General features: G+C 39.5%; 2 protein-coding genes across 6 annotated transcripts; one reads left to right on the forward strand and one right to left on the reverse strand.

The window, feature by feature from the left end:
* The first annotated feature begins 4,828 nt into the window (after positions 1-4,828).
* Positions 4,829-17,370, forward strand: LOC127425298 (RNA-binding protein 48-like). 4 transcript variants are annotated; one of them, XM_051671105.1, is made up of 6 exons: positions 4,829-5,072; positions 7,334-7,524; positions 7,614-7,759; positions 13,133-13,225; positions 13,373-13,923; positions 17,164-17,370. In XM_051671105.1, the coding sequence occupies exons 2-6, from the start codon at positions 7,397-7,399 to the stop codon at positions 17,233-17,235; spliced, it is 990 nt and encodes a 329-aa protein (XP_051527065.1). In that variant the 5' UTR covers positions 4,829-5,072; positions 7,334-7,396; the 3' UTR covers positions 17,236-17,370. The 4 variants fall into 4 exon arrangements, with proteins under 4 accessions (XP_051527065.1, XP_051527063.1, XP_051527064.1 ...); XM_051671103.1 differs by lacking the exon at positions 4,829-5,072 and adding an exon at positions 6,905-7,104; XM_051671104.1 differs by lacking the exons at positions 4,829-5,072; positions 13,133-13,225 and adding an exon at positions 6,910-7,104.
* Positions 17,292-20,120, reverse strand: clxn (calaxin). Of its 2 annotated transcripts, XM_051671138.1 has the most exons (6): positions 20,022-20,120; positions 19,621-19,776; positions 18,384-18,488; positions 18,150-18,301; positions 17,514-17,618; positions 17,292-17,418 (listed from the first exon to the last, which is right to left on the reverse strand). In XM_051671138.1, the coding sequence occupies exons 1-6, from the start codon at positions 20,077-20,079 to the stop codon at positions 17,368-17,370; spliced, it is 627 nt and encodes a 208-aa protein (XP_051527098.1). In that variant the 5' UTR covers positions 20,080-20,120; the 3' UTR covers positions 17,292-17,367. The 2 variants fall into 2 exon arrangements, with proteins under 2 accessions (XP_051527098.1, XP_051527097.1); XM_051671137.1 differs by having other exon boundaries at positions 17,355-17,618.
* Between the last annotated feature and the right edge of the window lie 244 nt (positions 20,121-20,364).

Here is a 20,364-nt window from a genome sequence, read left to right on the forward strand (position 1 = left end):
TTAGTACCAAAGCTCTCGCAGGGCCCCCCTTCGAGCCTTTGGACTCTGTTGATTTGCGCTTGCTCTCCATTAAGACAGCACTACTGCTGGCTCTGGCCGCAGTAAAACAGGTAGATGAACTGCATGCACTATCAGTTGACAATTCATGTCTGAAATTTGGCCCCAGACTTTCAAGAGCCACTGTCAAACCCAGGAAAGGCTATGTGCCTAAGATCCTAACCACGCCCTTCAAAGCGCAGGTGGTTCACCTTCAGGCCTTCTTCCCTCCTCCATTTAATTTGGATGAGGAACACTCATTGAATTTGTTATACCCTGTGCAGGAACTGCAAACGTTGAGCGTACTTGCCAGTTCAGACTGTCTGATTAGCTCTTTATATGCTATAGAGGACGCACAAAAGAAATTTCCATCTCCAAGCAAAGGCTCTCTCACTGCATTGTCGATGCTTTTGCCCTGGCTTATGAGTCGCAGTGTAAGACTTGCCCAATTGGTGTTAAAGCACACTCAACTAGAGGCATGGCCTCCTAATAGGCCTGGATGAATGGTGTGTCCTTACAAGACATGCTTTGCAGCAGGATGGTCCTCTCAAAACTGTTTAGAGGACTTGCAATTCATTGGCCAAATATATATACTTTTGCCCCTCCCTTCAAGTATGGGCTCCCCATCATTTACACAACTGCCTGCATGCAGGCCGTTATAATTTACTATAAAGTCACAAGCACTTTCGTTATAAATAAACTCCCTTCCCAACTGGGTTCATAAGGAGTTCATTCATACTATATGACTATAGTTCATACAGTGCATCCGGAAAGTATTCACAGCGCTTCACTTTTTCCACATTTTGTTATGTTACAGCCTTATTCCAAAATGGATTAAATTCATTATTTTCCTCAAAATTCTACAAACAATACCCCATAATGACAATGTGAAAGAAGTTTGTTTGAAATCTTTGCAAATTTATTAAAAATAAAAAACGGAAAAAAAAATCAAATGTACATAAGTATTCACAGCCTTTGCCATGACACTCAAAATTGAGCTCAGGTGCATCCTGTTTCCACTGATCGTCCTTAAGATGTTTCTACAACTTGATTGGAGTCTACCTGTGGTAAATTCAGTTGATTGGACATGATTTGGAAAGGCACACACCTGTCTATATAAGGTCCCACAGTTAACAGTGCCTGTCAGAGCACAAACCAAGCCATGAAGTCCAAGGAATTGTCTGTGGACCTCTGAGACAAGATTGTATCGAGGCACAGATCTGGGGAAGGGAAGAGTTCTGCAGCATTGAAGGTCCCAATGAGCACAGTGGCCTCCATCATCCGTAAATGAAAAAAGTTTGGAACCACCAGGACTCTTCCTAGAGCTGGCCGCCTGGCCAAACTGAGTGATCAGGGGAGAAGGGCCTTAGTCAGGGAGGTGACCAAGAACCCGATGGTCACTCTGACAGAGCTCCAGCATTTCTCTGTGGAGAAAGGAGAACCTTCCAGAAGAACAACCATCTCTGCAGCACTCCACCAATCAGGCCTGTATGGTAGAGTGGCCAGACGGAAGCCACTGTTCAGTAAAAGGCACATGACAGCCCACCTGGAGTTTGCCAAAAGGCACCTGAAGGACTCTCAGACCATGAGAAACAAAATTCTCTGGTCTGATGAAAAAAAGATTGAACTCTTTGGCCTGAATGGCAAGTGTCATGTCTGGAGGAAACCAGGCACCGCTCATCTGGCCAATACCATCCCTACAGTGAAGCATGGTGTTGGCAGCATCATGCTGTGGGGATGTTTTTCAGCGGCAGGAACTGGGAGACTAGTCAGGATCGAGGGAAAGATGAATGCAGCAATGTATAGAGACATCCTTGATGAAAACCTGCTCCAGAGCACTCTGGACCTCAGACTGGGGCGAAGGTTCATCTTCCAACAGGACAACGACCCTAAGCACACAGCCAAGATAACAAAGGAGTGGCTACGGGACAACTCTGTGATGTCCTTGAGTGACCCAGCCAGAGCCCAGACTTGAACCCGATTGAACATCTCTGGAGAGATCTGAAAATGGCTGTGCACCGACGCTCCCCATCCAACCTGATGGAGCTTGAGAGGTCCTGCAAAGAAGAATGGGAGAAACTGCCCAAAAATAGGTATGCCAAGCTTGTAGCATCATACTCAAAAAGACTTGAGGCTGTAATTGGTGCCAAAGGTGCTTCAACAAAGTACTGAGCAAAGGCTGTGAATACTTATGTACATGTGATGTTTTTTTGTTTTTTATTTTTCATAAATTTGCAAAGATTTCAAACAAACTTCTTTCATATTGTCATTATGGAGTATTGTTTGAAGAATTTTGAGGAAAATAATGAATTTAATAAATTTTGGCCGTAACATAACAAAATGTAGAAAAAGTGAAGCGTTGTGAATACTTTCCGGATGCACTGTATATTATTATGAGTGCTCCCCTCCTGGTAAACACGAGGATCACTCACTGCCGTCCCACGAGACTACGGCATCATGTTTCCTCTCTGGGAAGTTATGTTGTGTAGTGCGGCGTGATGGGATTCTGTTCCTGATATGCGTTGCTGCGCAATGTCAAGTGTACTTAGTCGTAAGGGAATGTCTCGGTTACCTATGTAACCTTGGTTCCCTGAGACGAAGGGAACAAGACATTGTGAATGCTAGCCACACTACAAAACTCAGAGTTCTTGAGGTACAAGTGATGCACTCCTTGTTCTTTGTCAGAAATTCTGAGGAAATGGTGTTTGTGCACCTGTTTTTATAGCAGACAGTTTCGCACCAAAACAGGTGGGCTCAAACACCATAGCCAATATTAGAATATTGGCATTATTGTAGAGAGGTTTCAACTAGGTCGTATAAGAAGGTATTCCCCATAAGCGTTGCTACGCAGTGTCTCATTCCCTTCGTCTCAGGGAACCGAGGTTACGTACCTAACCAAGATGTTTCACATGATGGTTGAACTGCTCCATGGTACTTTTAAATAGCAAATTCTCATGTAAAATTCGAATGGGTCGCATGCGCAACGATATCGATGGAAGCCAGAATGCGCATGTGAGCCGCTCTGCATTTGTCACAAGAGCTCACATTTTAAGGAGCACCCGGTACGTGCACGCACTGATCCTGTCACTGGAGCTTGCGTTTCGTGGGAAGCCCAGTTGATGCACGCATACAGATAGCAGAGTGCAATTTGGCTTCACAGATCCTGCGTACATCGTATTTAGCGCTCATAAAGTGAAATTAATGTAATAAGGTTGCTTCATCTGACGGAAATGCATACGGACGTGGCTGACATTAGAGTATTAAAATAACAGTGCATCTTAATCAAAAGCATAAAAAATGTCTATATTGATATTTACGCGTTGTATCGATAACATTGGATCGTTGGTTATTGGATCGATGCATCGATTCAGATCGATGGATCGTTACACCCCTAATATATTCAGTTCCTGAGATATTTGGTCCCAGTGGGCGGAGCATACATGAATATTCATAAATTATCCTGACATGCATGTTGCAGTGAAACTTCAAATGTTATCACACCACTGTCATGACTCAAGTTCAACATGTCTAAAGGATTATTTTCAAAAGGTATTTAAGTTTCAGCGTTGAACGAAGTATGTAATAACTAGAATATTCAGATTTTTGTAACAGTTTGCTGTTTATAAATGCAATATGTGTTTTGATTAGTTTTGTGTTCCTGAATACAGCATTTACTGAAGTAGGTATTAGGCAAAATTAGAGTACAACAGAGCAAATTTTAGCAAATACAAATACAGTAGTCTACAGTTATCGTGCGTTGTTTTTCTTTCATATCTTTAATTTCGTATTTCTATTAGTTGTTATCATTAACAACAACGACTCAAATAAACCTGCATAAGTATCTGTGATTTAATAAAATTTTCATAACCTACCTTGGTGTGATTATTCAGTGTCACTTTTTATTTCTTGCTCATTTTGTAAATGGGCTATGACTATAGGACCAGAGGCATAGAATTTAGTAGGGACGCTAGGGACATGTCCCTGCCAATATCCAGCAACTACTGAATTGTCCCTAGCAATAAATCTGATCAAACAATTAAAATATATAACCACTGTTGTCCGTCGGTGTCTTGTGGTTTTTATTTATTTATTTTATTTAACCTTTATTTAACCAGGAAAAGTCTCATTGAGATTAAGGATCTCTTTTACAAGAGCATCCTGGCCCAGAGAGGCAGCGTCAGAATTTGTGGTACACAAACGGGTAACAGATCTCGTTCTCTACTACGAGTAAATATTTTCACAGTTGCTAATGTTTAGAGTCAACAATAATGGTAATAATACTTAACTAAGCCATAAATGTTTTCCCTCACTGTTCATATGGCATGCATCATTGTGTTATTCTACCAAGTCAGGTGACAGAAGCAGTCCTGCCAGGTAGCTCAGACAGAGCAGGAAGAGAGGCTGTGTCTCGTTTGGAAGGCTGCGTCCTCTGGAGGTCGCATTTGTTGGCCGCATACGTCATCGAGGCTGTCTCCTTTCAGAAAAGCGAGTAGGACACTTCGAATGCAGCCTTCTTCCACGGGAATTCGGAGGATGCAAGAGGTGTATCCTTAGTGGGCACTCACAACCCAGAATTCTTTGCTTCAACGGAAATGTATAAAAAATACAAAATAAAATGACGGCAATTTGCCCTTAAATATGATGTTCAAAAACAAGTAATGTTAATTCCCAAGTTGAAGTACCTCAGTAGATGGGTGCAGAGTATATAATATGTATAATTATATTAATATATAATTAAAATAAAGTATTAGACTAAAAGTACACCTGTAAAATCTCTCTACATCATTATAACTCTCCTAAACTTTACCTCATACATTCTCTTCTAGAGGGACTTTGTTACCTTCTCACTCAAAGCGCTCGTGCTTGTTAAAGAGTGGCATGCTGTCATAGCAACCATGTTAGGTTCTGTTTCCGTTTGTCCTACGAAGGCTGACTTGTTTAAACGAGATATGTTTAAAGGAGGACACTCGGTATACTGTAGCCTTCAAAGGACGCGTCTTACCTAGCATGAAGCCTTCCAAACGAGACAGTCACAGGTGAGGTCGAACAATGACGTGGTGATATGTTAATAGTGAGATTCAGTATTGTGACAAATGTTAGGCTGATGATGTACTGTATGGTTCATCAATGTGTGTTTGAAATGAGAGCTTTGAGTAGGCACATGTTGTTGTCTCATTGTTCATATGGCATGCATCAAGGTGTTATTTTATCAGGTGACAGAAGCAGTCCTGCCAGGTAGCTCAGACAGAGCAGGAAGAGAGGCAGGGACAAAGGTGAGGCCTAGGCTTGTAACAGCGTGATTATAAGAATAAATGTAGATATTTGTTTGTTCAGAGTCTGAACAATATTGCTGTTTGCCATGTCCACCAGGACAGACTGGACAATATTGATGTGAAACAAATATACCAACAGTTCATTTTTGTTAAAGGTATGTTTTTGGCTTCTTCAAATAGCAAGGAACAAGACAGTGGACACTGAGCTGTGTGTATTAAGGGTGTGGATATAATTAATGCTATTTTTTAATTTTAGGTGTAAATACATATTTACGGATCACTGGTTTCAAAAGGTAGGAGTAATTAAAATGTGTCATTCAAAGTTCCATTCAGCTGACAAATTTGAGTAAAGAATTTCTTGTGTTCGGTGATTACGGTACTTGATTATTGGTTACGTGGACTACAATACCAGGTTATGCCTGTAAGTGGAACTGGACACTCTCCATAAATTATGTATATGTACTCTGGTGCTGATGTATGAGAGATGTTGATGATTGCACTATGGACAGACTAAAGTTAAAGTTAAGTCTCTGTTAAACTGCCTCCTTGAAGTCATTAGTTACCTTTAACTTATAACATTGGGGACTACTTTTAGGTCCCCACCAATGTCAAAATCAAACCTACGCCCTTGTATAGGACTAATAGTTTAGTACCACATGTGAACATGAAATAGACCCTAAGTGACCCACATGAATTGCTATCAGGTTGTTAACTGTGATAAAGGCAGAAACTTGTTTCTTGTTTCCAGTAGACATATTTAAACATACTATGTAAAGCAAATTTGTCATAAAGTGTTAAGACTCACTGAAATTATAACTAAATCATTTTTAAAGCAACCACTTTGTTGGGACCTGGTCCAAATAAAGAATAAAGATGCTTGCCCGTAGATCTGCTATTAGCCAGGTGGTTAGAGGTACCAGATCTAGCATTTGCCATTCAGGCTGACACATTCAGCATTTGTCCTTTCAGTATAAGGCCATTTTCCCCTATAAATCCAATGTGGGAGAATAGCCAGCTCTAGAAAGTGTCTAAACATGACTTTTTTTTTTTAGCTTATTTTTTTTTAGCTTTTTTTGTATGTGGTATGCTGCACCATGCAGCTGAAGTCCAAGAAAGGAATCATTCCCAGTACACCTGTAGGATTTATTCATTTGTTTGTCATTATAGATCCATGTATATTATATTCAATTGTAATGTAAGTTCCTTAAGATGTTTAGGTCATTTTGTAAATACTTTACATGATTATTGAAAATAATATTACAATCGATCCGTGGAGGGCAATACAATTTATGTTTTAGGCCTACTATTTTTTATTTATTTATTTATTATTGAATGCTGATCATACCAAACTACCGTATGGTAGGCAGTATAACAGACACAATATATACAATAAATGTAAATGTATTTAAACTGCCAATTTAATTTGAAATTAATCTACATTTTCAATATATTTATAATTTAATAATTATTAATAAATGATTCAGTAAATTCGTTTATAATCTAGTAATATAATTTATTACAATATGATAATAATTTACTTAATCGTAAATTAATATATCAAATTAACTATCTTTTCGATTTGCAAACATTAACGATATAGACTTGTGTTTTGAATCTAGACTTGTATTTTGTAAATCTGAATGCTGGTCGCTGACTTCACACAACACAAATGGACAGTGCAGTAGCTAACCCGTCTGTTTGGGTTACACATAAAGTATATAAACACCATGAGCAACAAAATGTTGCTCAAACACGCTTAAAGTACAGAGAGGGAAGACGCCACAAAGCTGTTAAGGTCTGTTTATTAACTTTCTTTTTATATCTCGTTTGTGTGTGTGTGTGTGTGTGTGTGTGTGTGTGTGTGTGTGTGTGTGTGCGCGCGCCAGTACTCGACTATTTTAGCTTACTTTACTAGGCAGAAATCAATAGGATCCCAAAAAGTACTATCTAGGAAGTCAGCTTGAGTTTTTGAGACAGTCAAAAAAGTTAAAATAGTATTTACATGGCTGAATCTCTGATTCCAGGTTTATACAATCAACTTGGAGTCTCGGTTCCTGTTAGTGCAAGGAGTGCCTTCCATAGGAGTGATGACAGAGCTGGTGCAGCTCTTTGCTCTCTATGGAGTGATTGAGGAATACAGAGTACTTGATGAGTATCCAGCAGAGCAGTTCACTGAAGTCTACTTATTCAAATTCCAAAAGCTTACAAGTGCAAGGTAAGTGTAGACTATAAAGTGAGCTTGTGATAGCAAGTATTATCACCACTTGTGATTTTTCACTTATGTTTCCAAATGTAATTTTGCAGGGCAGCTAAACGACATACAGATGAAAAGAGCTTCTTTGGGGGACAGCTGCATATTTGCTATGCACCCGAGTATGAAACTGTGGAAGAGACGAGGCAGAAGTTACAGGATAGGAAGAGATTCGTTAACAGAGTGAGCCAAAAAGCATGTAAGGTTTGATATTTGAGGTTTGTAGAGGTTTTCTACTAATTTGTGATCCCATAAACAAATATTTCACCTAAAAATGAAAAATCATTAACACACTCTCATGTTGTATGACTTTCTGTCTTCCATCAAACACAAAAGTTGTTTTGTTTTTTTTCTTTTGGGGCTGTGAATCGGTAATAATAATAAAAAAGATATAACAGTTTTTCTATCATAAATGTATTGACTTTATACTTCTCAAAGAACTTGCAAGAAATTGGTTAGTCATCATTTATTTGAATTAATATGTACATGTTAAAATGTTCAGTTTTTTAAAAATAGATTTAATTAGACAAATTTTTACATGTATAAATCTATGATGCAAGGATATGTTTACATGCCATAAAATCAGTGGACATGCTGTAATGAAAGTTGGGATAAATATGCAGGCATTTTCGAGTGGACTTTTTTAATAATAGGATCAGATGGGCAGATTCACTTCATATCAAGCTTTATTGGCAAGATAAACATAAGTGTTCATTGCCAATGCATTATTAGACACTATACATACAGATACAAACCTGGCTTACTGCTTACAGGTGAAGTCTACATTCTCCATATCCACAATATATCCACTGTATTTCGCAAGATGGGCGGAATTTCCGTTTGGCTAGCGGAAGTGCGATTGGTTGGAGTTTTGTGTGTAGCTGGTCACTGCTTGCTTGCCATGTGGTTAGATTCTTGCTTTGTTTTTTTTGTGGATTTTTCCCCTTTTTCATCGCCCGCAAAGTGGGACACTTATTGTGGATACTGTAGTAAATCTCCTGTTTTCATTATGCCCAGGACATGCCTCACCCATAATAAACAATTGTGCACTGATCCACAGAATCAGTTTCCATCTTTTTTGATGTGGAGTCGAGTCCAGTTTGCCATCTGGAAATGTATATACTTCTATTTTAGCCACAGGAATTGGGGAAAAACATTAGTGAAGTTCCAGGAAGTGCAAAAACCGGATACTGCATTAATTGCAGTATTGTGTGTGTGTGTGTGTGTGTGTGTGTGTGTGTGTGTGTGTGTGTATATATATATATACACACACACACACACACACACACATACAGTTGAAGTCATACATTTACAAACACCTTAGCCAAATCCATTTAAACTCAGTTTTTCACAATTCCTGACATTTAATCATAGAAAACATTCCCTGTCTTAGGTCAGTTAGGATCACTATTTTAAGAAATTAAAATGTCAGAATAATAGTAGAGAGACTGATTTATTTCAGCTTTTATTTCTTTCATCACATTCCAGTGGATCAGAAGTTTACATACACTTTGATAGCATTTGATAGCTTTGCCTTTAAATTGTTTAACTTGGGTCAAACATTTTGAGTAGCCTTCCACAAGCTTCTCACAATAAGTTGCTGGAATTTTGGCCCATTCCTCCAGACAGAACCTGGTGTAACTGAGCCAGGTTTATAGGCCTCCTTGCTCGCACACTCTTCAAGTTCTGCCCACAAATTTTCTATCAGATTGAGGTCAGGGCTTTGTGATGGCCACTCCAATACCTTGACTTGGTTGTCCTTAAGCCATTTTGCCACAACTCTAGAGGTATGCTTGGGGTCATTGTTCATTTGGAAGACCCATTTGTGACCGAGCTTTAACTTCCTGGCTAATGTCTTGATTTTGCTTCAATATATCCACATAATTTTCCTTCCTCATGATGCCATCTATTTTGTGAAGTGCACCAGTCCCTCCTGCAGCAAAGCACTCCCACAACATGATGCTGCCACCCCCATGCTTCACGGTTGGGATGATGTTCTTCAGCTTGCAAGTCCCACCCTTTTTCCTCCAAACATAACGATGGTCATTATGGCCAAACGGTTCAATTTTTGTTTCATCAGACCAAAGGACATTTCTACAAAAAGTAAGATCTTTGCCCCATATGCACTTGCAAACTGTAGTCTGGCTTTTTTATGGCGGATTTGGAGCAGTGGCTTCTTCCTTGCTGAGCAGCCTTTCAGGTTATGTCGATATAGGACTCATTTTACTGTGGATATAGATACTTGTCTACCTGTTTCCTCCAGCATCTTCATAAGGTCCTTTGCTGTTGTTCTGGGATTGACTTGCACTTTTCACACTAAACTACGTTCATCTCTAGGAGACAGAATGCTTCTCCTTCCTGAGCGGTATGATGGCTGCGTGGTCCCATTGTGTTTATACTTGCATACTATTGTTTATACAGATGAACGTGGTACCTTCAGGTGTTTGGAAATTGCTCCCAAGGATGAACCAGACTTGTGGAGGTCCACAGTTCTTTTTCTGAGGTCTTGGCTGATTTCTTTTGGTTTTTCCCATGATATCAAGCAAAGAGGCACTGAGTTTGAAGGTAGATCAGAAGCTAATTGTCTAAAGGCTTGACATCATTTTCTGGAATTTTCGAAGCTGCTTAAAGGCACAGTTAACTTAGTGTATGCAAACTTCTGACCCACTGGAATTGTGATATAGTCAATTAAAAGTGAAACAATCTGTCTGTAAACAATTGTTCGAAAAAATTACTTGTCATGCACAAAGTAGATGTCCTAAACGACTTGCCAAAACTATAGTTTGCTAATATTAAATCTGTGGAGTAGTTAAAAAATGAGTTTTAATGACTTTTTCACTTATGTTTATGTAAACTTCTGACTATGTAAACTGTGTGTGTATATACACTATATTGCCAAAAGTATTCGCTCATCTGCCTTTAGACACATATGAACTTAAGTGACATCCCATTCTTAATCCATAGGGTTTAATATGACGTCGGCCCACCCTTTGCAGCTATAACAGCTTCAGCTCTTCTGGGAAGGCTTTCCACAAGGTTTAGGAGTGTTTATGGGAATATTTGACCATTCTTCCAGAAGCGCATTTATGAGGTCAGACACTGATGTTGGACGAGAAGGCCTGGCTCGCAGTCTTCGCTCTAATTCATCCCAAAGGTGCTCTATCGGGTTGAGGTCAGGACTCTGTGCAGGCCAGTCAAGTTCTTCCACACCAAACTCGCTCATCCATGTCTTTATGGACTTGCTTTGTGCACTGGTGTGCAGTCATGTTGGAACAGGAAGGGACCATCCCCAAACTGTTCCCACAAAGTTGGGAGCATGGAATTGTCCAAAATCTCTTGGTATGCTGAAGCATTCAGAGTTCCTTTCACTGGAACTAAGGGGCCAAGCCCAGCTCCTGAAAAACAACCCCACACCATAATCCCCCCTCCACCAAACTTCACAGTTGGCACAATGCAGTCAGACAAATACCTTTCTCCTGGCAACCGCCAAACCCAGACTCATCCATCAGATTGCCAGATGGAGAAGCGTGATTCGTCACTCCAGAGAACGCGTCTCCACTGCTCTAGAGTCCAGTGGCGGCGTGCTTTACACCACTGCATCCGACGCTTTGCATTGCACTTGGTGATGTATGGCTTGGATGCAGCTGCTTGGCCATGAAAACCCATTCCATGAAGCTCTCTACGCACTGTTCTTGAGCTAATCTGAAGGCCACATGAACTTTGGAGGTCTGTAGCGATTGACTCTGCAGAAAGTTGGCGACCTCTGCGCACTATGCGCCACAGCATCCGCTGACCCCCGCTCTGTCATTTTACGTGGCCTACCACTTCGTGGCTGAGTTGCTGTCATTCCCAATCGCTTCCACTTTGTTATAATACCACTGACAGTTGACTGTGGAATATTTAGTAGCGAGGAAATTTCACGGCTGGACTTGTTGCACAGGTGGCATCCTATCACAGTACCACGCTGGAATTCACTGAGCTCCTGAGAGTGACCCATTCTTTCACAAATGTTTGTAGAAGCAGTCTGCATGCCTAGGTGCTTCATTTTATACACCTGTGGCCATGGAAGTGATTGGAACACCTGAATTCAATTATTTGGATGGGTGAGCGAATACTTATGGCAATATAGTGTGTGTGTGTGTGTGTATGTGTGTATATATATATATATATATTTATATTTAAAAAAAAAAATGATAAAGAACATCATGCCTACTCTTATCCACATAACAGCCATGTTTCCAGTATCGGGTCATATGAGGTCGTGCTAGTGAATGCATTGGCCAGTTTTGTTCCAGCTGTCACTTCTGGGGCTTCATTGTGTCTCTTCGTGGCTTTCTCAGGGCTAACTGCCAATGGCCTTTGGCCCACCGATTACCCTTGAGCCAAACAAGGCCAACCGGAGATTGAGGAGGGTTCAATGTCAAAGATTGTGGTTGTGTATCCAGCCCACAACAGTACAGGTTTGGGAAAAAAAAAATGCGGGCACAGTTCAAATACGTTAAAACAAGTTTGTCCCAATGGACAAAGTGGTGCCTAAAGAAAGGCACTTTTCATGGTTTGGTGAACTTTCATGCTGGGACATCGTCCCACTGTTAGTGGAGAGACCACTCGTGACACCATGGGAGTTACAGTCTGTGAGTTGTCAACGCTAACTTATCTAACTTATCTTGCCGTTTATATTTGATATAAACTCTATATTCTAGATAACATGATACCTCAGCTTGAGCTTCCCTCTTGCTTGTGAAATGGGCGGGGTGTGTGACATTGGCACCACAGTGGCGTATTAAGGGTGGGTTTTTGGGCATTGCTGCTGAGTTATTGGCCCGATGGTGGGAACGCAGATCAGTTTTGGTCTTGCAGCTCGAGGTCTGAGGCTATTGGCCCTGGCAGGCCAGTAGATAGCCCTGACTCGCACTGGCCCGATAGTGTAAAAGTGGTTAATGAAAGTGAACAAGTACTGGACTGTCAAACTTGGGTCTTGGCTCCAAAATAACAATAAAAGCATCATAAATGTATCATAAATGTAGTCCATAAGATGCAGCATGATGCACTATATTCCAAAGTTCATTTTCGTAATAGCATACTACCATACATGCTATTTCAAATTAGCCAAAATTCTTTCCCTCTGCAGAGACTCTGAAATGGACTATAAAAGTTGTATGGACTACAAAAATGGTGTACAGGTGCTTTTTATATTTTTTATTTTCTCCCCAATTTGGAATGTCCAATTCCCAGTGCGCTCTAGGTCCTCATGGTGGCGCAGTGACTCGCTTCAGTCTGGGTGGCTCTACCCTCCCTAGCAACTGGCCAATTTGTTTGCTTAGGGGACCTGGCTGGAGTCACTCAGCACGCCCTGGATTTGAACTTGCGACTCCAGGGGTGGTAGTCAGCATCTTTACTTGCTGAGCTACCCAGGCCCCGCACAGATGCTATTTGACATAAAATGCTAGTGGTTCTCTCGGATCTTATAACCAACCATCACTGACTCAATGGCACCATATTTGATTTGACAGCTACCGTAAAGGGAAGATTTTTAGTGAATAGCAACTTAAATTTTTGTCTGTTCACACAGCTATTTTATGGCCTCAGAAGACTTGGAAAATAGAGCAGCCAGGATATTCTGCAAAAGACCCACTTACAGTGTTTCAAAAAAGCAAGTCATACGGTATGGAACGGCGTAGTTGATGACAGAATTTTTATTCTCTTATTACATCTGATTTGTACTTAGAAAAGAGGCCTAATTAAGTGTCTTTCTGAACATCTGTAGTCAATCCATGTGTCTTATGTGATTTTTTTTTTTTTTTTTCTTTAGCAAAACAACATGATCAGCAACAAAATGAGAGTGCAGAGCTTCCAAGAACAGACACACCAGCAGCTTCTGTACCTGAGTTCCAGAAAGACTATGAAAAACCCACAGGGGAAAATGTAAACTCGGACTACTTGGGCTTTCCCTTGCTGTCTTTGCCACCTAGGGAAGATCTTCCCCATAAACATCCATTACAGTTGCAGAGGACAACTGAAAGAACATTACCTATAGAGGATAATATGGGCTCTCTGCACCATTTCAGCCCTACGGTACCAGATACTGCAAAACAGATTACACCCTGCTCATCTTCAAGCATTTTTCAAGGCAGAGATTTAAGCCAAAAGCATAAGAACCTTAAACCATCTGTTAGATTTATGCCAAGGACTACACATTTAGAAAGCAGAAAAAGAAAATTAGAAGAACAAACATTATTTTTGACTGAAGTGGACAAAAATGAGCCAATGATTGGTCCAAAACTACCAGAACTGCCCAAAGTGGACATGGAGGATAATTCATTAAATTTAACTGCCAATCTAATCCGTCAAACAATGTCAAAGGTTAGTTTCTTTGTTTTATTCCCACTATGTACAGGTGTTTAATTCCACATGAAGGCATATTCAGGGCTCCTGCAGATCCTTAAAATGTCTTAAAATGTCTTAGGGTGTGTTCACACTTGGCAGGTTTGGGTCGATTAAAACTAACTCTGGTGCGATTGCTCTTTAGTGCGGTTCATTTGAACAAGTGTGAACGCTGCCACCCGAAGCTTGGTGTGCACCAAACAAGCGAACCGAGACTGCCTGAATAGTGGGTCTCGGTCCGCTTCCAAACGAATTCTGGTGTGGTTCGATTGATATATGAATGCAACATGGACCAAAGACGTCTAAACGGACCAAAAACAGGAAGTAATTTGCCTAATACTGACCTCAAGCATACCTGGTTCTTCTCATCATAGGAGCTATGTTGCCCAATACAGTTCGCTACAGGCGTCAGAACCACCGTCAGCCGTCCTTGCAGCATATCTTCGTTTGTGTGTGCAACAGAGGAATTTCTGGCGCTGTTTTGACTCCTTTACACATTTTATTAACTCTTCGTTTGTTCTCAGCTGGTAAAAATACCACCATATATACATATATAAATCTAACGAGCGCATTTCGCCCAGCAGCCAACATTGTTTTGGATGTTCAACAAATTCCATTGCAAAATATACGTCATAAAAGCTGTCCAATCAGGTTGTGACTTTTTCCTGATGCCTTTTTGTTTTGTATCGTTAGGTTTGGTGTTAAAAATGCCAGTGTGAACGCTAAGTGAACCAGGACTAAATGTATCATTTTCTTTTTTGATCCAAACCAAGAGAACCGAACTACAAGTGTGAACACACCCTTAGGGTGCTTTCACACTTGGTTCAATTGCTTGGACCGAACCAGAGCTCTTTTCCTCCCCCTCCCCCTCCCCCCGCTGGTCTCTGTTCACATAATATTTTTGGGGTCCGAACCGTGGTCTGATTACGTCATCAACGTAAGTACAAGTGGCCGCTCTTTACTACTTTAACTAGGCAACAACTCAACAAGACATTAGCTTCGCTGAGTTATTAAATTATTCATCTCTTTGGATTTACCACCAAAACTTTACATGCACAAAATGACAGTTATGTTTGTCTGCCACAGATGCATTGAATGTGCAATGATGTGAAGAATATTAGCGTTTGTCTGCCGCGATCCAGCGGATGCGTTGCAAGAGTGAAGAATGTGAGCTGCTCTCTGAAGGTGATTTATTTGGACACAAGCTGGTATGAGAAATTCATTAAACCATAATAATTGTGAACGGGAGCCTGTGAAGACGCGAATTATACGTCATCAATAAGGGTTCACTTCCGTGATTTGGTACGATTGCGTTCATATTAGCAGCGAACTGCACTGGAGTTCACATGAACCATACCCCAGACCACCTTTTCAAGTGGAATCGGGTGTGGTTCGCGGGTGTGCACCCGAGTTCGGAAAACAGTGTTCACACCACCCAAACTAACCAAACTTTTTGACGTTATTCAAACTCGGTTGCGCATCAGTAGTGCTAGTGTGAAAGCACCCTTAAATCCAGTTTTCCAAAATTAAGGTCATAAAAAGTCTTAAATATCTTAAATGATACAACAAAAGTCTTAATTTTTATTTAAAGAGGTCTTAAATTTGGGGGCAGAAAAACAGGAATTGTGATATGACCTAATGTGATTATCAAACTTCAAAAGAATGCGATTTAATTAAATGCATGTGCTGCATCCTTCAGAGTGAAAATGCAGCACTGTTGTATTTTCTCCAAGCATGCGGGGGCTTGTGAGTGTTTTCAGTTGTTGCAGAGCAGTTCACAATCATTAAGATATATCGGAAATTATGACAAGCAATTTACTAATGACCAACTGTTAATGATGATGATTAGGGCTGAAAATATTAGTCGATGTTATCGACAAAGTCGACAGTAAAAAATTGTCGACAAAAATTTCCGTTGTCGAGTAGTCGTTTGATCTCATTTAACGTAGCATGAGATCACATTAAACTCTAATGATGACACGTGAGAGCAGCACTGCATTTCGCACCTGACTGAGGAGAGGAAGAATTACACAGCTCACAGTCCAGATGCACTCTAAACTTTCCGAACAACTTCAGGTGATGTAGATTGCAAAGTATGAGGGAATTATAATGCAAAAATACAAAATAAGTAAATACAGAAGCACTCTTGTTGTGGATTAAGTGGAGATGGAACTGCTGCTCCACTGAAGCAAAATGTGCGTGTCGAGCATCTTTAAAACAGTTATATTTAATGCGTTATAGCTTCAATAAAGTTCAGATAATAAGGAAGCAGATCATGTTCTCTGTGCAGTCAGCGCCGCTTCTATGTCTTTACTGCAGTCGCAGAAGTGAAAAAATACACTTATATTTAATAAGATACATTTTCTTAAAGCAAGTCTAAATATCTTAATGTTGCTTCTCAAGTAAATGTATCTTGTTTTAAGGATTTTTAGACAAATTAAAATGGAAAACAAGACAACACTTGAACAATAGGATTTTTTGCAGTGAATTTCTTTTCTGAATTAAACTTATTTTCCCTTTTTCATTTCAGTGAATGTCATTTAGAGGTATTTTTAAAAGATGATTTTGTCCTCTTTATTGTTAGTAAGCACGTTTAATACAACCTTTTAAGTCTGGGCACAAGCTGAATAATCAATTAAGAGCTAATGATTAATCGTTGCAATAATTGCAGAATAGTTGAATAATCGTTCTAATAATCGTTAGATTAATCGATTATCAAAATAATAGTTAGTTGCAGTGCTAATGATGATGATATAGTGTTGATGAAATATGACAATGCTTACGTTTAATTGTTTATATTGTAATACGTTGTAGATTATTGTAGGAGGGCACATTTTATATCCCTTATTTGTTTGAATGAGCACCTGGAAGTAGTGACGATCACCAATTTTAGTGTGTGGTGTGTGTGTGTGTGTGTGTGTGTGTGTGTGTGTGGAAAACATGTCTTGAGTATTTTAAACTTGCATATAGCCTACCCTGTTTTACTGATAAACAATGTTAAGGCCATGTTGAATGTGTGCCCCTACCTGTTAAGTAAAAGTCTGTGATACATGATTTATTTTGAAATTTGTTTTGTTTGTTTGTTTTGTTATGGGGATATGGTATTAATTTTATTTGTCCAGGTCTTGAAAACAGTCTTAAAGTCTTAAATTTGATTTTAAGAACTCTGCAGCAACCCTGATATTGCAATATGTTGATCATTTTTGTTCTTTTCTTTAGGTTGCATCTGTACCAGAGGTAAAACCTATACAAGGGAAGACCACTACTGCAAAGCCACGCAGGAGAATTTAATACAAAAATTCTGATTTCCTCTGCAACTCATCATATAGTCTTACATTGAATAATATTTTGGATATTTATTTCAGTTTCAGACACAATGTTTGACAAACCATTTCTATTTCATGTAAAATTCAATGATGCATTTCAGTGTTCATGTGGTTCTTGGAATGCATGTTCTTCGAATGCCAGTATGCTCTGCAAAACAAATAAAAAAATTTAGGGCCTGGCCTTCGACAGGCACACGCACAAGTATGTAACTGCTTAGGCAAGGTAGTTGCTTGTGTTTGTACCTTGGCATCTGGAAGGCAGTTGCCAAAAGCCTCTAGTAAAAGGTTTTCATCTCTTATAGTCTTCTCAAAATCAGTAAAAGAAACTCTCCCGTCATGATCAAAATCCTGTATAGAACAATTTGTAAGGCATTAATACTTAATGGTATAATATGAACTTGATTCATTGTCCTCCATATCTGATTCTTGACAGGAATAAAAACAAGGCTTTGATGGGTTGTTTAAAGTTTTTTGGACAGTGTTGGGTGTAATCCAACTACAAATTAGTTACTTTACTTTTAGTCAAAAAAAGTAGTGTGATACATTACATTTTTAATTCTTGTAATCAGATTACATTTACTGACTTTCAATTAATTCCATTACTTTTAAGTACATTAAAGGATTATGCTTATTTCTCATTTATTATTTATATAGAATACATGAATTATGGCCCCATAACAAGTCATTGTGAAGGAGAAATGTGAGGTGCTGAGTATATGACTTGAAACTTTACACAGTACACTCTAATGAAGAGACTGTAAGTCTATCACTCACAGCCTCATTTTCACATTTTCAAAAATTCAAATATGGCACTAATGTGAAGGTCCATTCCTATTGTGAAATAAAGTGTTTTTCTTTTTGACATGCATATAGAAATACCATTTTCTTCAAGGCAATCTCCACAAGATCCTTAATGCCCTCATCTGGATCCTCTTCGGTGGGTTGCCTAATGAGGCTGTCTTTCAGCATATGAAACATCTCCTCCCGTGAGATGTATCCATCCCCATTTAGGTCGTAAATGTCAAAACAGTCTTTGCATATACATGAGACATAGGACATGACATTAAGTAACCATCATGCTCGTCACTTTAAGTGTAAATATAGAGAACTTACATGTAATCTTTTCTTCCAACGTCCCACGTAGGAAGACAGACAGACCTTCAACCCACTCTTTGACACTTATATAGCTGTCATTGTCCTTGTCAAATGCACGAAAAACTGAAAGCACAAAAGGATAATATAGAAAATGCAGTAATAATTTTTCTGAGGTGTGGGTTAGAGCAACTTATAAAAATAACTCAAACATTTTAAGTTTACTATTCACAAGAATCATCTCCTGACGTAGACCATGTCTCACAAAATAGAGATCTCAGAAGACTTACGATCAAGAATTTTTGCTTTGCATAAAGCTGGAAAGGGTTACAAAGTTATCTCGAAGAGCTTGGATATTCATCTGTCCACAAATTGTCTATAAATGAAGGCGATTTAGTACTGTGGCTACTCTCCCTAGAAGTGGCCGTCCAGCCAAGATGACTCAAAGGGCACACCGCAGAATGCTCAGTGTGGTAAAAAAGAACCCTAGAGTGCCATTGCAAAGCCTTTCTATTAAAGTAACCGGAGAAGTTAAGTTACACCCCGTTATCTCGCATTTGCACCCGGTATGGACAAAAGTGTCCAGAGTGTTTAATTCTGACATTTATTTAAATGTTGCCTCGAGCATATGGCTGAACCCAAAATTATGTATTAATAAGTCCCCTTGCTGCTGGTCAGAGTGGATTGTGAGGGAGGTTAAAACGCTCAGTGTCCTATATGAGAGTGGAGTGTTGAGATCCTTTGAAAATTTGGTTAAAAATTTTAGGATTCCCAGATCTCAGTTCTTTAGGTATTTACAGCTGTGCCACCTGCTCTGTACTATTTTTGGGAGTAGCATACACCCCCCTAAAGCGGCAGATACAGGAAGTAGTGATTACTGCTTTTGGAAAAGGTCATCGAGGCATCAGTGTATTACTCCCTGTTAATTCAGAGTCTGGGGGACGGAGCTTCAAATTAAGAGATTATGGGAGAAAGATTTAAACTTGGTATTGTGAAATTAAATAGTAAAACAATTGTAAAAACGCAAAACTGTTAAAGGTGTAGTACACAAATATCAAACCAGTGTTTTGGCCAACAAATATTGTAATTCATTTAAAAAAAATAAAAAGTGACAACTTTCACCTACCTAATTTTAAGAAAAATGCCTTCATCACACTATATAATTATTATATTGTACTACTTATTAGGCTACTATGGATCACTGCAGTGTCCAGACTAGGCCACTAATTAATCGTCCTCACCCAGATCATGATCTTACCTCTATCCATCATCATATCGTCAGTCATCCCGAATGTATTGTGCAGTATATTTCGAAACTTGACCCGGTCCAGTCCATGACCTGCTCTTCTCTCCTCCTGCTCTTCCAGCAGACCGTTGAACACTCTTATTAGACACTCCGCCTCTGTTCTATTGACTACAGCATGATCACAGTATTAACCTGCTTGCCAGAAGACTGAATCTAAAATAATGAAAACCTCACTGATGTTATTAGGCTACTCATTACAGAAAGAAAGACAGTTAAAGTTATTTACCGTAAGTCCTCACTTTAAAAGGCAGGACCTAACTGTGTAACAGTTGCTATCAAACTTTCTAAAAAGAATATCGATATCAACTGTCATTCCAAACTGTAATAGACTTAAAAAGGTTTTAGATACCTACAATGTTTGACTTGTTTGCATAACGTTTCGGCGAGGCTTTTAATTATCTTTCTGTTCATTGCCGATATTTCCTTAGTGTTTTAACTCAAACAAACACCAGCCTTTGCGTTTGATGTTGCTATAGATACTTGTGATGAGGGCGGGGCAACCTACTGAGCACGTTGGTGATGGGCGATGCCAAAGTGCTTTCAAGGTAAGTCAGTCCACTCGGAGACCATTTTTGGAACGAACCCGGGCAAGCTATTTTCTTTGTGAACAAGCGACATAAAAGTACAGCTCCTATCTACCAAAATCAGCAGTATAATCTGAAAAAGATGGTATCATAACTTGTGCTTCTTTAGCTC

This window comes from Myxocyprinus asiaticus, chromosome 34 (assembly GCF_019703515.2).
Source record: "Myxocyprinus asiaticus isolate MX2 ecotype Aquarium Trade chromosome 34, UBuf_Myxa_2, whole genome shotgun sequence".
NCBI lineage: Eukaryota > Metazoa > Chordata > Actinopteri > Cypriniformes > Catostomidae > Myxocyprinus > Myxocyprinus asiaticus.